Source organism: Fundulus heteroclitus, chromosome 17 (genome assembly GCF_011125445.2).
Source record: "Fundulus heteroclitus isolate FHET01 chromosome 17, MU-UCD_Fhet_4.1, whole genome shotgun sequence".
Lineage (NCBI taxonomy): Eukaryota > Metazoa > Chordata > Actinopteri > Cyprinodontiformes > Fundulidae > Fundulus > Fundulus heteroclitus.
In genome coordinates, this window is record NC_046377.1 from 13,624,703 (window position 1) to 13,638,841 (window position 14,139).

The following is a 14,139-nucleotide window of genomic DNA, read 5'->3' on the forward strand; positions in this document are numbered from 1 at the left end:
CAGCAAAAAACAAAAACAAACCAGTTTGTATGGCTTTATAAAGTGCAAGTAAAACAAATCTAGCATCAACAATTAGTTTCCCCCACAGGCACATCACAGTAAAACATGACCACCTACCTGTGCGTTCATTACAGACGGCATCTAAATAACATGATATGCTGAAAATCAGAATTCAGGAGCCAAGCTGCCGAGCAAAGGAACACAAGTCAATATCTGTAATATTTCAAAACCACAGCGAATGGGTAAAAAAAAAAAAAAAGGGGGGGGGGGCCTCAACACAAACCAAATAAAAATAAGTAAGGCCATGGTCCAGTGACAACTTTTATTGAAAACTCTAAACACAGTACAGCATGTATAAAGTACCCTGTGCAGATAGATACCAGTGTATGCCTAGTATTTCTTCTTGAAAAATGCACATGTCCAAACTTTAGCGTTTCCAGTACATCAGGTTTCCAAACTATTTTACAAACAAACCAAATGCAGAAACATTTAATATGAGTGAAATGAGTCTTATGGACAGGCTTAAGAACAAAAACATAAAAGAAATGGATGTTTTATAAAAAAAAAAAAAAAAAAAAAAACTTAAAACTTTCTTTAGAGTACGATCTTAAAATGGATGAACGGTGATATTTTTCGTTTTGCCCGACAACATTTTGCTCCCTAAAATACGCAAAAGTCTTCAATGGATTTCTAGTTTGATGCCTGAGTAAAAATGTATGTCAGTATTGCACATTGGCAGGGCGCTAATGGTTTCCTCATTTTAAAAAAACAAACAAAAAAGTAAAACAAACTGCATGATTACCAGGATCTATATTTATCAAGCATCCAAAAAAAGGGCGGAGATTTGTCATGCCACACCCAAAAGGTTTGAAATGAACGTGTGGGGTTGGTTTCAGTTTTTTTTTTTTTTTCCCTTCCTTTTTGGTCCTGCTTTTAGCTGTAGAAACAAGAGCGCCTTTTCTCCGCGAGGAGTTTCCTGAAGGTGGTGAGCGATGGGATCAGGATCGTTTAAAATCACTGTTGTAGCCAAGGCACATTCATATTTAGTCTGTACGACCGTCTCACTGAAAAAAACATTTCAGCGGCTGAGTGCCAAGTTGAACTGAAGTGATTATAAAAAGATTTTTTTCTTCTTTATTTGCCTTAAAATATACTTTTCCTGCACGATTAAAGCTGCATCACCAAACGATGCAACTGTGAGTCCAAAGGTGTTTTTTTTTTCTTCTTCTTTTGAACTTTATAGCGCCACAGATCTAAAAAGAGAACCAGTCTGCGCTGAAAGACGGATGCGGGAGGCGTACCTCCCCGTCCTCCAGCTGGACTCTGAGTGAGATGCTTGTTAAGTACAGGCCCAGACGCTTTCTAAAAATCCCTTTAAAAAAAAAACAAAAAAAAAAACAACGAACCTTTTAACACGTGGACATCCTCAAACACAACAAAATGAATGAAAAGAGAATCCAGACCATCTTGTGCACATGAAAACTATTAAAGAAATGGAAGAATATTTATAGTGATGATAGTGGGGGAGAGGCCGTCATCGTCGTCCCAGCTGCGCCTCCTGTGAAAAACACCTCGTAACCCTTGGACCTCTTTTTTCTATACAAGCCTTTATGTTCATCGGTTTGGCTAGAAGGTTCTATATCAACAAATATATAACAAAACTTGCAGGCAAAAATAGTTAAGTTTCAATAGAAACACCCTTTTTTTTTTTCCTGAAAATACAGCAGTATCTGAAATAATCCTCTCAATAATGTTTATACTGTCCCAGTTTTCTGGATTATACATCAGGAAGCTCTTTTGCCTACAAACAGAAAAAAAAAAAAAAAAAAAAAACTATCTACAAACTTTGTAAACAGACCTGTTTTTTTCCCAAAAACATAAATAACTCAATATTAACAGCCGATAAAGCAGAAATAGGTTCTGAATGAGAAGGGCCAGAGAAATAAATATACAACACCCTTCAGACAAAAAAAAAAAAAAAAGAGAAGCTAAAAGTCCTTTCATAATCTTACAAGACGGTCTTCGCGGCCGGAGGAGGACCTCGCCTTCTCGATTCAAATAACAGCAATAATATTAGAGCAATAAAAACAGGTCACTTTCAATCTGAGTTCATGATCGCCGCTTGCAACCCAGACAAAAAAAAATAAAAATAAAAAAAATAAAGAGGTTACCGAGGAGGGTGGGACGAAGACCGAGTCCTTGTGTTGCAGCAGGGTATTAACAGGAACCAACAGAGAAAAGTTAAATCAAAGAATCCACATCAAGCCGTACATTCCTCTGAATGTTTGCTGTTCTTTCAGTCCCGCCCGAGCCGAGCTCACACAAGACTCCACGCTCCGTTCAGACCGCCGTCTCTCTCCTCTCAAAGCGCCGCGGCCGCTCGTCTGAGCGGAGCGCCCTCTGGTGGTGGCTAAGAAAAACAGGTGCAGCCGTGTGGAGCCGGGTCAGATCAAAGGGACGTCTCCAGGCTGTGCAGGGGGCTCCCCGGGGCCGACAGGGTTCCTGATTTGGGGCCCTCCGGGAAGAGGTGGTTGCTGCTCTCTACAGCGTTATTGTTCTGGTTGGGGGAGGGGGAGACGGGCGTGCTGGGGGCCGCGGTGGGGGCAGGCGAGGGCGAAGGCGAAGGCGGAGTGGGTGTGGCGTTGCGCGGGCTGGCAGAGTTGCGCTTGGTGGGAGCGTCGTCCTCCGCGTCGGTGTCGTCGATGAGGGGGATGTGGGGCTCCGAGTCCTCTATCCGGAACTCGGGGTGGGTCATGAAGTTGTGGATCGACGACCGCGACTCGGGCTTCTCCAGGCCCTCATAGAGGGAGATGGAGCTGCGGAATGCCTTCACAACTCGGATCTGGAGGGAGGGACGGGGAAGAAGCAGAGCTTTAGTCGCGCTGCGCAATGACACGTTAGTCCAGCTCACGCCTGGATCAACACTAGGGATTCGAGCAAACTTGTAAAAGGGTTTAATATCTCAGTGACACGGCAAGTTTTAAGGGCTTCAAAACGAAAAATCTGTGAAGGGGGAGCTTCTCAGACACGTGCATGTGAGATTTTAATGTCGTTATACAAAAGACTGATTGTTCTCACTCAGGTTAGTGAAAGAACTCCTGACTGTTAGAGCTCTTAAGATTTAGTGACAGTCTCAGTGTTACTAGTGTTTCTCTAAGGCCAGCTTTCCATTGCACGGTACGACTGAAACCTTATTCCGTTTCTTTTACAGCCACGCGCCACAGAACCAGTCGGTGATCTGAAACGCATCATTTTCACCTTGTTGGGCCAATCAGAAACATCTAAACTCCTGTCTTTTCCTCAAGTCAGTGAATGGACCATTCTGCGGTGCTGATTCGTGCCAGCAACCCTCTTCAGTGTAGAAGTTCTTACTGAAAGAAAACTCAAGGTTCGCCATCATCGGCATGAGAGAAGTTTCTATGGAGGAACGAGTCTGCTGGTCAACCCGGCTGCTGCTGCTGAAAGCCAGCGACACCTCAGCAGATTAACAGAAAGCCTGAAGCTATTGCAGTCCCTTGTTTTGAGCTTTTTTTTTTTCCACCTGTTGGGGAAAATGATACAGCTCAGAGTCAAGGTAAGGCTCTGTATACTCTAAGGAATACACACGGCACAGTTAGCAACACCAACGGCGAGCTAACCGATAAAATGAAGATGCTTTAAAATATCGGCCTCTCAGTCGTGTCGCATTTGTTTTAAAATGCCAGTAAAATGCTGTTCAGGTGCAGAATTGTGCCAAATTCTTACTCAGTCGAGCTAGAAGCAGTCGATTCTTTTTATACATGTCTGGAAAAAGAATGATCTATTAATAGGGTAAAAATCTGGTATGCAAAAAAAAAAAAAAAAAAAAAAAAACTGTTTCTTGGGAGCTAAAATGAGACTCTAAAAAGAGTGAAGGAGGGAAACTGCGTTCAGTTGGATTTTGTCGGTAAAAATGAGAAGCCAGAATCCGTTCAAATCAGCCAGAGGAAAATAAATCTCTGAACTGTTCAACAAACTGAAGGTTTTGTAGCAACATGTGACGGAGAGCTGGGTCTCTTTAGTACTCTTGTACCTTTTGTGATTGGCACCAATAAGGATCGGCCATCTACAGCGCTTTACAAAAGTATTCACACCCAGTAAACTTTTCCACTTCTGCTCCCATTCCAGAATCTGTTGCGCGTTTCATTTTATGCGACACACCAACACAGAGTTCCGCTTAATTGGAGGAAAATGAACATAGGGCTGGACGATACAGGAAAAAAAAAATCATATCGATAACATAGAAATCTTATAATAATCAAAACATATTTTAAGTGTGGCCCTGGCCGTTTTGTGTTGTTGCTTAATCACCTAATTTTAGATACAGAACACACAAACACTGAATTCAAACTCAACCTTTTTTTTTTTTTTTAAACCTAGTTTTATCAAAACTGCAAGTTTTTAACAAAGAAAAAAGACCGCATGCTCTCTGAACTCTTTGACGGGGGCGGAGCTTGGTTCCCTGGTCTGTGTTTGTGATTGGTTGATAGGATGTAGTGACTGCAGTATTAACCTACATGATGGGCTAGAATGCAAAAGGAAGGAAAACTGTCCTATTGCACTTTTTGACCTTTTTTTTTTTTATCATCGAAACACGTCCATCAATCGATATATATCGTTACGAGTTATTGTCCAGCCCTAAATGAACACATTGTTTACTAGTAAAAACAATCTTCCCTGCTCCTGCTTTAGGAAAGCCTCCCCACAGCATCATGCTGCCACCACCACGTGTAACTAGAGGAATGCGGTTTTGGTGACTTCTGGTGACAACTGATTGGCCCGTATCTAATTTTAGGGGTATTCATGTAAAAAGGAGCTGAGGACACATGTATGCAAACATATTCGTTATACCATATATAGCTTCATTCAGCTTCAACGTTATATGTATTTTGCGTTGGTCTAGCGCATAAAATCCCAGAATAAAACATTGACGTTCGTGGTCGTAACAGGAAAGACGGAAAAGTTCAGCAGCAACACTTTTGGCAGGCTCTGCAGGTAGGACAGGGAAAACGGTGGCAACAGTCAAGTACCGTGCAGTGGAAAAATAGGTGTCGGGTCTGTTGATTAAACTGCAGTAACAAACTTGTGTCTGAAGAAAATAAATATGCTAAGTGCACAACAAAATGCAGAGACTGCTATAGTAGCGGATAAAACTAACCGTGATCCTCTACTTATTTTCAGAGAAACGTAACCTGATGCTCACTTAAGATACGTTTAAAACACATTTTACAGAAATCTATTGCTAGGAGGTTGCGTTTGGTTTGACCAAGAAGGGAGAGGACTGTTCATCACTGTCGGACATGCTTATTAAAGAGCAAAGAGTGGGACAGGGTCAGAGCTAAAGGACAGCGAGAGAGAGGCCAAGGGCAGAGAGAAAGACAGAAAAGAAACAAACAGAAAAAAAAAAAAACAAGTGGTGGTCAGTTGTAGCTTATGTTTGTGGAGGAAAAAACAAAGAAGCTGCAGCAGCCAAGCATGTCTACAAGCTCGTGTACAAGTCAAGAAAACAGCACAAGTAGGAGAAAACTCACAAACGAGACCAGAGACTTTGAACCCATGCAGAGCACGGTGCTACCTTTTGTTCAATGGTAGTAAACCTTTGAGTATAGCCCATGACACATTTCACAGTATCTAAGGAAGAATATGTGGGAAGTCAGTGGGGTTCACACATCATTTTGGCCAAACTTTGCCATATTGGACACATTTATTCTATCAGCAAGTAACAGAAATGAAGGCACGAGAGAAGATCTGTGGGGAGGAGTGTGTCGATCTGATGGAGCTCAGCCTATAAAACCAGGGAAAAACAGCCGTTAATATGGTGTCATGGTTTACATTCATTTATTCCCTAAGGCTGCTTTCACCACATTTGTAGGGACATTTAAAATGCACGGGTGGTGAGAAGGTCTTCCTGGTTGGATCTGAAAGAGGAAAAGCTTCTAAGAGTCAGTGAGGGCGAAATCCTTCGGAAAAGGCACCAAACAACAATGATCCCGTTTGGACATGAGGAACTAAAAAGGCAAAAAAAGGCCGAGAACCTCTCCGAGCACGGCGCCACAGTGAAGTAGTTCTCCAATCTTTGCTTTACGGGCAAACTTTAATGCTTCAGACCAAACAAACTGCAATCTTAAGCAAAGATAATCCGAGGAAACAAAAAGGTGACTGAAACCACGGTCTCATTTATCGAAGTGAAATCTAAAGCCACCAGGAGGACCTCTGTGGAAAAAAAAAGGGTTCAGACACGTCGGGCCTAAAACTAAGTGGGATTTCAGCAAAGAGCCTCTTACCGACAGTCCACCATGATGGCGGCAGTGGGCCGAGGCCGCTCTGGGACCTGGACAGCAATGCTGGAACAATGGACACTGCTGTCTAAGCAGAAAACCCCGGGGTAGGATGTCAGGTCAGCAGTTCGTGACACTTTAACGTCGAATGAGCGTGACTGGACCTAAATGCGATTTTAAATGCTGCGTCGTGACCTTAAACAGGCCCTTCTCGCTCAGAAAGCCTCCAGTGTGGCTGAATTGAGGCAAATTCTGCAACTAACTGAGCAACATTCCTTCCCCCAGATGTAAAAAGGCTGATCGGCAGGTGTTACCGCCAAGGGTGACACGAAGCTATTAGCTTCAAGGGGAGATGTTTCCAGATGTTGCCAGCTCCCCTACCCCCTCACTTAGAAAAATGCATTTTCTAAATGATGTTTCATTTATTATCTACTCTGGTTATCCAAGTCTAACACAACAACCAGTTTGATGATCTGAAACATTTCAGTTAAAAGAAAAAAAGACCAAAAAAACTGTAGAAATCTGGAAACAACGACCAACTTTGTCCTTGGCAGCTGTGCTTTGATCTGACCGCAGGGCGCTCGCGAAGATTCAATCTGACCCCAATCTTTTCCACGGCGTTGCCGCAGTTGGAAAGAAAAGGGATTATTAGTATTAAAACCACTGACTGGCGAGGAAATCCACTGAACGTGGACGTGATTTTCCACGGCGCGTCCACGTCATGGGTACTCTCGGCTTGTTTAAGCTCGTGATCATGGGCATATACTCAAAACATTTACCCGACCAGGGACTAGAGAGCGGCGACACAGACCCAGAGGCACAGAGCGGACTGAGGCAGCTGCAGACAAACCTGCTGAAATCTGGATATAAAACAAAAAAAAAAAACTAACCCCCCCCTATAAATAAATAGCTAAATAAAAGGGCAACGGTGAACACTTTCCATTCCTCAGACCCAAGCAGAAGCAGAACAGAAAACAGGATGACACAGATAAAAACACCTTGACGCTTGAAGCGACCTGCTTACAGGGGACATTTATATACAGCAGAGTTATCAAAGCAGTATGGAAGATGTGGTTTGGTGTCTTTTTTTTTTTTTTTGTTGTTGTTGGAATAAACATGGGGGAGGGGTTGGGGACATTAGGGGAAGTATGAGAAAAAGAGAGGAAGAGAAAGATGTTAGAAGAAATAAAAAAAAAAGAAGAAAAAAAAGTCTCATGCACGAAAGGAGAACACGCACTCACACCCCACAGTGGCAGAAGCGGAGTTGGCAGCAGTGGCGGGAGTGGTAGTAGAAAAGGCTACATGTGTAGGGCTAGAAACATTGGTTACATCGTGCTGTTGCTGGCTGGAGTTGGAGGCCTGCCGCCTTAGAGCCCCCTGAAAGGAGGTTCCACTCTGGAACGCACTCACAACATCCATCTGCAAAGAATCAGACAGCGTGACAGGAGAAAGCCCAGAGGGGGGAATAAAACAACACAGCCAGAGGAGAGAGAAAACAGAAGAAATAAAATAAAAGAAAAGGCAGCAGTAACCAGAGAATGTGTCATTTTTTTTTAAATTGGACTGGGAGGGAAGTGACCAGGTTGGAAGGCACTGATCAGAGGAAACTTTTAATCCAAAAAGCTGACCTGAATTTCCCTCTTTTTTTATTTTTCCTGCAGAACCCATCCATCCTTCCAGCTATAGCCACTCCAGTGTTCACTGCTCCGCTGTGCTTTCCATCAAAACTAACCAGCGCCTCCACACTAGTCGAGTTTACAGCAGATGGACTTAGTTTCAGTCCAAAATAGGCAGAACAAATTCGCTTAAGCTCAGAAAGAGGAGAAAATGAAAGGAAGGACTTTGACTTTCGGGGCATGAGCCATTCTTTAAGAATGCAGAGACCCGGGACGCGATTTTCAGCTGGAAGAGCAATAGAGAGTTAAAGGGATTATGGCTTTTGATTCCCTGGGCGCCGGGTGTGGTGCTTGACGCGCGGCGCTATTCGGCGGCCCATTACCTGAGTCTGGATCCGATTGAGGCCTCGGAACCAGAGAATCTGGCCTCGGCGGAGCTCGCGCTCAGCGTGGTCGATCTCATCCACGTCCTCCAGCTCCTCCAGTTCTTCATCTGGGATCTCCTCCTTCTGGGTGCCGTGGCCCGCCGTTTTCAGGAATTTTAAGCGACTGGTGGGAATTGAGGAGATGACCTGGAGAAAGCAGGCAGATGCATGAGGACAGAGACCGATACTGCTGTAATAGATGTGACGCCTTCCTTACAAGCGTAAAACCTAATCGAACAGGTTATCAAGCTCTAAAGCCTGTGAATGTGATGAATCCTAAGTAATTAAGCTTGTTGCTTTAGGCTATGTTAGTTTGTCATCTGAGAGAAAAACACTGCTGCTAACACTGCAGAGAGTCAAACATCACAAGTAGATTTAGGAAAAAACACTTTCCAAGGAAAAGCAGGAGTCTGCGTTAGGGCTGGACGATATAGAAAAAAAAGCATATCGATAAAATAGAAATCATATTGATCGATATTGCTAATTATCAACAAATTCAAATCATATATTTTAAGTGCAGCCTTGGCCATTTTATGATACATCAAATCTTTATTCAACAAACTTTTTACTAAAACTGCAAGTTTTTAAAAAAAGTAAAAAGAACGCGAGCTCTCTGAACCGTTTAAAGGGGGCGGAGCTTGGTTCCCGAATCTGTTTGTGATTGGTTGGGAGGATGTAATGACTAATATTAACCTACATGGCTAAAATGCAACAGGAAGGAAAACTGTTTATTTACCCTTTTTTTCTATCATTGATATATGTCTATCAATTGATATATATCGTTATTGAATTATCGCCGAGCCCTAGTCTGCGTAGATTAACCTAATTAAAGTCAAACATCTGTAGCGTTGAAACAGCATCTCTAGCTGCTTGGGCACCCACTGCTCAGACTGGCTCTTTTGCATATTGAATTTTTACATAAAAAAAGAAAAGATAAACATGTGCCTTGAAAAAGTATTCACATCCCTTGAATTTATGCGACAGGGCAGCACAAAGACGTAAATACGAAATGTCATCGTTAAGACCTCTTTTTTTCAGTTTGTTACAAGTAAAATAAAAATGTGCATTTGTTTTCAGCCTCCTTAACTCAGTTTCTCTAAATAAGATCCAGTAAAACCAACTAGCTCTGGATATCACCTAGTTGGTAAAAAGTTCACTTGCACAGAGAGAATACAGCAAAGGTCCAGCGCAGTAAATTAGAAGGTCTTATGAGGCTCGTTTGTCAGATTAAAAGTAACTTTTGAAAATAACCATTGAAGATGTATAAAGACATTAGTATGTGTCATTAATCTGTAATTTTTTTCTACTTGTTGAATTAACTAAAAAAAAAAAAAATCCTCTGAGGGGAAGCTAAATACAATTTACCATCACAAAAAAAAACAAATTAGAAAATATTAGGCTTGTGGTTGTGAAATGACAAAATGAGAAAAAGATTAAAGGGTGAAAATGCTGCTAAATTAACCAAAGACTAGATAATCAAAAATATTTTTTTTTATAGAGGTCCTGCTCCCAAAATGTTTCTGAACCAGTAAACACACAAGAATCTTTGTCCTACTGTATAATGTAAGTCAACTTGAGTGTCTCTCTTCTCTCTCTTCCGTCATGCAGCAGTTTCAACACAAGGGGGCAGTGTAATAGCACATAATAAAAAGTAAAGCTCAGCTATTGGCCTACCTGTCCCCAGAGCAAGGAGCCAAAGCCCAGGAAAGTGCACCACAGCCACTGGTCAATGGTCAGAGCCACACAGCTGAATGGTTTCCCTCCAAACTGAACTATAACTATCTAGAAGAACAGAAATGAGACATTCGTTTGCATAAGTCGGGTTCTTTTATGACACAAATCGTAGCCACAGAAGTCTGCGGCCTGACTTACCTGGATGATAAAGGTGCCAAAGACTATACTACAGAAGATGAGGTTGTTGAAAACTCCCTCGAAGACGTTGCGCTCTCCGTGGATTTTGCGGGCGTTGATTTCGTTGAAAAGCTGCATCAGAACAAACGTATTGAAGACGATGGTGTAGTGTTCGGAGGGAGGGGCGTGGAGGGGAGCGTTTCTGCCGCTGTCGATGTCAAGCAGCTTCTCTCCTGCAGCAGAAGATGGCCGTTCGAGGGGTTTTAGAAGGAAAAAAAAAAATCAGGACCAATGAAAGCTCACCGCTTCAGATCGTAAAGGGCCGTCTCACCGGCGAAAAGCAGCGTGAAGATGATGGTTAGCTGGTACACGGCATGGCCGAGGATGTTCTTCATCATGGTGCGGGAGATGAGAGGCTTGTTGCGGCCGTACGGCTTCCTCAGCAGCAAGGATTCTGTCGGGGGCTCGGTGGCCAGAGCTAATGACGCAAACGTGTCCATGATCAGGTTTACCCACAACATCTGGACTGCTTTCAGCGGCGAGTCCTGGTCGGAGAGGCCAAACAATGTCAAAAGCACAATCGGAACCGTTTTGGGTTTGAGAGGCAACAACGACGCTTTACCTGTGTGATGCAGGCTCCTGTGAATGCTACAATGACGGCCACGACGTTCACGGTCAGCTGAAACTGGAGGAACTTGGAGATGCTGTCGTAGACGTTTCGCCCCCACATGACGGCTTTGACGATGCTGGAAAAGTTGTCGTCGGTCAGAATGATGTCCGACGCTTCCTTCGCTACGTCTGTCCCGGCGATCCCCTGGAAAGCAAAAAAAAAAAAAGAAGAAGGAAACGATTACTTTTTTTCTAATTTCGTGAAACCCTGCCTCGTGCGGAACTTTTTTTAACCGTAGTGAACGCTCACCATGGCGAAACCAACGTCGGCTTTCTTCAAGGCGGGACCGTCGTTCGTGCCGTCTCCCGTCACCGCGACGACCTGCCTCTGCTCGGCTACTGTGCTGTCGATGATTCCTAAAATAGGCAGACGAGTCAGAAATTAACCCCGTTTTCAATCAACAAGCATAACAACATAAAAGGACGTGGTTTCAAACATGGCTACCTTTAACTAAGGTGTGTTTATCTGTGGGAGACGACCGAGCCAGAACTCGTAGTTTGGGCCAGATTTTGTCAATTCGCTCTTGTTCGATCTGAGGAGACATGGGAGGAGAAAAAAAAAACGAAGCTCTAACACAATGCCAGCAGTGTCACGGTGAACTTTCTGATGTTAGAGTAATTCACTGTGGCCCACCTCTCCTCTTTCGTTGCGTATCCGGCGGTTGAACTCTTTGCCCTCCAGGCAGAGGAAGTCGTCTCCAGGCAGCAGGATTCCACACTTGGAGGCGATGGCGCGGGCCGTGTTGATGTTGTCCCCGGTCACCATCCGCACCGTGATGCCGGCACGCTGGCACTTCCTGATGGCGTCCGGCACCTGAAGAGACGTCAGAATTAGACGTCAGGACAAACAGACACTGGACCTGTGCATCGGTCAAAGGAATATTTTCTGAATGCTTCACAGCCGACATTAAGGCCCGTCTCTAACCACACTAATCTGTTTCCAGCAGGTAGACTAGAGTGCTGCACACCTGACAGGCAGAAAAAATACCATTTAGAGACATTACAAAGTTGTCTTTCCGGCGTGGGGAAGCAGCCTTTGATGGTAACCATTGAGCCCAAGTCACTCACTTCCTTTTCTTAGAGAGCCAGCAGAGGAAACCCCAGCAAGCTGCCAGCATTCTCCCTACCCAGTCTTTGTCAGATGGTCAAGTTACGAAGGATCCCCCCCACCTCCCCAATCCTATCATCATCTTTCCAAGACTGTATTTAGCTCGGGGAGCTGGGATTGGGAAATATGCAACCATCTAAGCAGCGTCTGCAAGTGACTATTTAGCATCGACATTCGTGTCCCTTTGAGCCTGGCCTCCAGTATAAAAAAGGTAAAAAAGGAGGCACACAGTGCCGTGTGCATTTTCATACTCCTTGAACGCCATCAGATTTTTATTTACTCACTTGGGAAATAACTGTGTGGAAGTGGAAGAAAAACTATACACTTTTCAGAACTTGTTTTAAAGACGAAATAGCTCAAGTTCAGTTAGATTGGACGGAGAGCGTCTTTCAGGTCCTGCAACAGAATCTAAATTGAATTGGACTCTGGACTTTGACTAGACCGTTCTAAGAATTTGCTTTGCTATCACGGATTCTATTGTGGCGCTGGCTGTATGTCTCTAGCTGTCCCAACAAGAAATTCCCCCCACCTACGCTGCTGCTCTCTGCAGCTCCTCCAGAGTAACCATGGGCCTCTTGGGCATCTCTCCCATTAATGCTTGCTTTGCCTGGCTTGTCAGTTTAGGATAGTCAAGTCTTGGTAGGCTTGTAGTGAGCGTTCAACTTGCCCACAACTTCATGCCTGACCTGTCTGGTCTGTTTCTCTGTGTCACTTTATGATAACGAAATACACATTTGTGGCTGTAATACGACTAAATGTCAAGTTCAAAGGTGTTAAAATAATTTAAAAAAAAACTTCTTCAGTTTCAGTCACGACCATTTCTGTCCCTTTTGTCAACATTTGTGTGACAAATACTTTCTGAAAACGTGTCTCGCTCATGTTATCTAGATATTAGCTGATCCATCATAATCTGACAGGTAATGAGACTCTTTGGCGATACAGAAGTGCAGATGACTGCTTGATCTTAAGAAATCGTGCAGTTTAAACACTTTTCAAGATGGACTAAACATTTGCTGCACAATTTAGGTCAGCCATCTCTTTTAAGAGGCAATTCTCACTAGAATAAACATTAGCTAAATGTATGGCATGCAGTTCATTGGCACTGGAGTGGTACATGAAAGCTCTGCGTTTAACGGTTACCTCTGGTCTCACGGGGTCCTCGATGCCCACCACGCAGATGCAGGTCAGTCCAGAGAGGATATCGTTTTCGTTATCCCAGTCGGGCTCGCCGTCGGAGGCAGAAAAGTCTCTGTAGGCGAGGCAGATGGTCCTCAGGCCTTCTGATGCCATGGGCTCGATGACTTTCTTCACCATGTCGTCTCGGTCCCGCGGGCGGAAGAGCTTTGGCTCGCCACTGGCCGTCAGGATTTTGCAGCACCTGAAAAAGGAGAAGAAGAAAAAAAAAAACATTGGGAAAATGAAACCAGAACTGTAAATAGCATGCAAAACGAAAAGGCAGATGAGAAGAGAGTTCAAATGTAAAACAAATATATAATTCAGATTAGATCAGTTTGTGAAAGCAGAAACCACCTCATTCGTGCAGTGTGCTGATGTAATTAGATGCAACACTAAGCCGTCTGTGGGTTAAAAAGAAGCCTGCTTGATTAAGAAGCTTACGGCGCTGTTACCGGCTCATTTTCTCAGCACTTGTTTTAAGTCTCCACCTAAGGGGCTTGGGTGGGATACGCTTGAACTTCTTAGCCGCTTAAGCTATTACGCATAATTTAGGGCAAAAGTCTGGCCAACAGGAGCGAGGCCTGAAAAGGTGCCACCGAAACAGCTTTCACGTCAACAGAGAAACGCAGAGAGACGAACTTAAAAACGCGACGAGAGGCGAGACGGGACCCAAAAAGCGACGGGGCTTACTTTTTCAGGAGGATTTCTGAGGCTCCTTTGCTGAACATCCGAAAGCTGCCGTCCGCCATCTTCAACACGGTGCTCATGGATTTGCGGACCGAGTTGAAGGTGTAGACCTTGTAGAGCTTCTCTTCGGGGATTTCGTTGCGGATGGCGTGGTAGTCCCGTTTCAGATCGTTAGAGAAGCCGAGCAAGGCGCACTCCGTTTTGTTGCCCACCTGCCGAGGCAGACCCCCTTCTTTTTCTGGAGGCTGAGGAAAAACGCAACAAAGTAGACATCTAAATCCAGCTTCTCAAAGCAAATTTTACAAGTAGAA

At 44.0% G+C, this 14,139-nt stretch overlaps 1 protein-coding gene across 7 annotated transcripts in view; it reads right to left on the minus strand.

Moving 5' to 3' along the window:
• Positions 1-307: 307 nt before the first annotated feature.
• Positions 308-14,139, minus strand: part of atp2b1a (ATPase plasma membrane Ca2+ transporting 1a) — a 47,190-nt gene continuing 33,358 nt past the window's right edge. For 3 of the 7 annotated variants that reach the window (XM_036149295.1, XM_021309511.2, XM_021309514.2), the window contains 12 exons: positions 13,832-14,073; positions 13,106-13,343; positions 11,492-11,671; positions 11,303-11,390; positions 11,108-11,214; positions 10,811-11,002; positions 10,520-10,733; positions 10,210-10,421; positions 10,012-10,119; positions 8,296-8,484; positions 7,626-7,715; positions 308-2,842 (listed from right to left, as the gene is read on the minus strand). In XM_036149295.1, coding sequence (XP_036005188.1) covers positions 2,450-2,842; positions 7,626-7,715; positions 8,296-8,484; positions 10,012-10,119; positions 10,210-10,421; positions 10,520-10,733; positions 10,811-11,002; positions 11,108-11,214; positions 11,303-11,390; positions 11,492-11,671; positions 13,106-13,343; positions 13,832-14,073 — 2,253 coding nt within the window. In that variant the 3' untranslated portion in view covers positions 308-2,449. Of the gene's footprint in view, positions 2,843-7,537; positions 7,716-8,295; positions 8,485-10,011; positions 10,120-10,209; positions 10,422-10,519; positions 10,734-10,810; positions 11,003-11,107; positions 11,215-11,302; positions 11,391-11,491; positions 11,672-13,105; positions 13,344-13,831; positions 14,074-14,139 lie in introns of all 7 variants that reach the window. The other 4 variants (XM_036149298.1, XM_036149297.1, XM_036149296.1 and 1 more) reach the window with 2 other exon arrangements.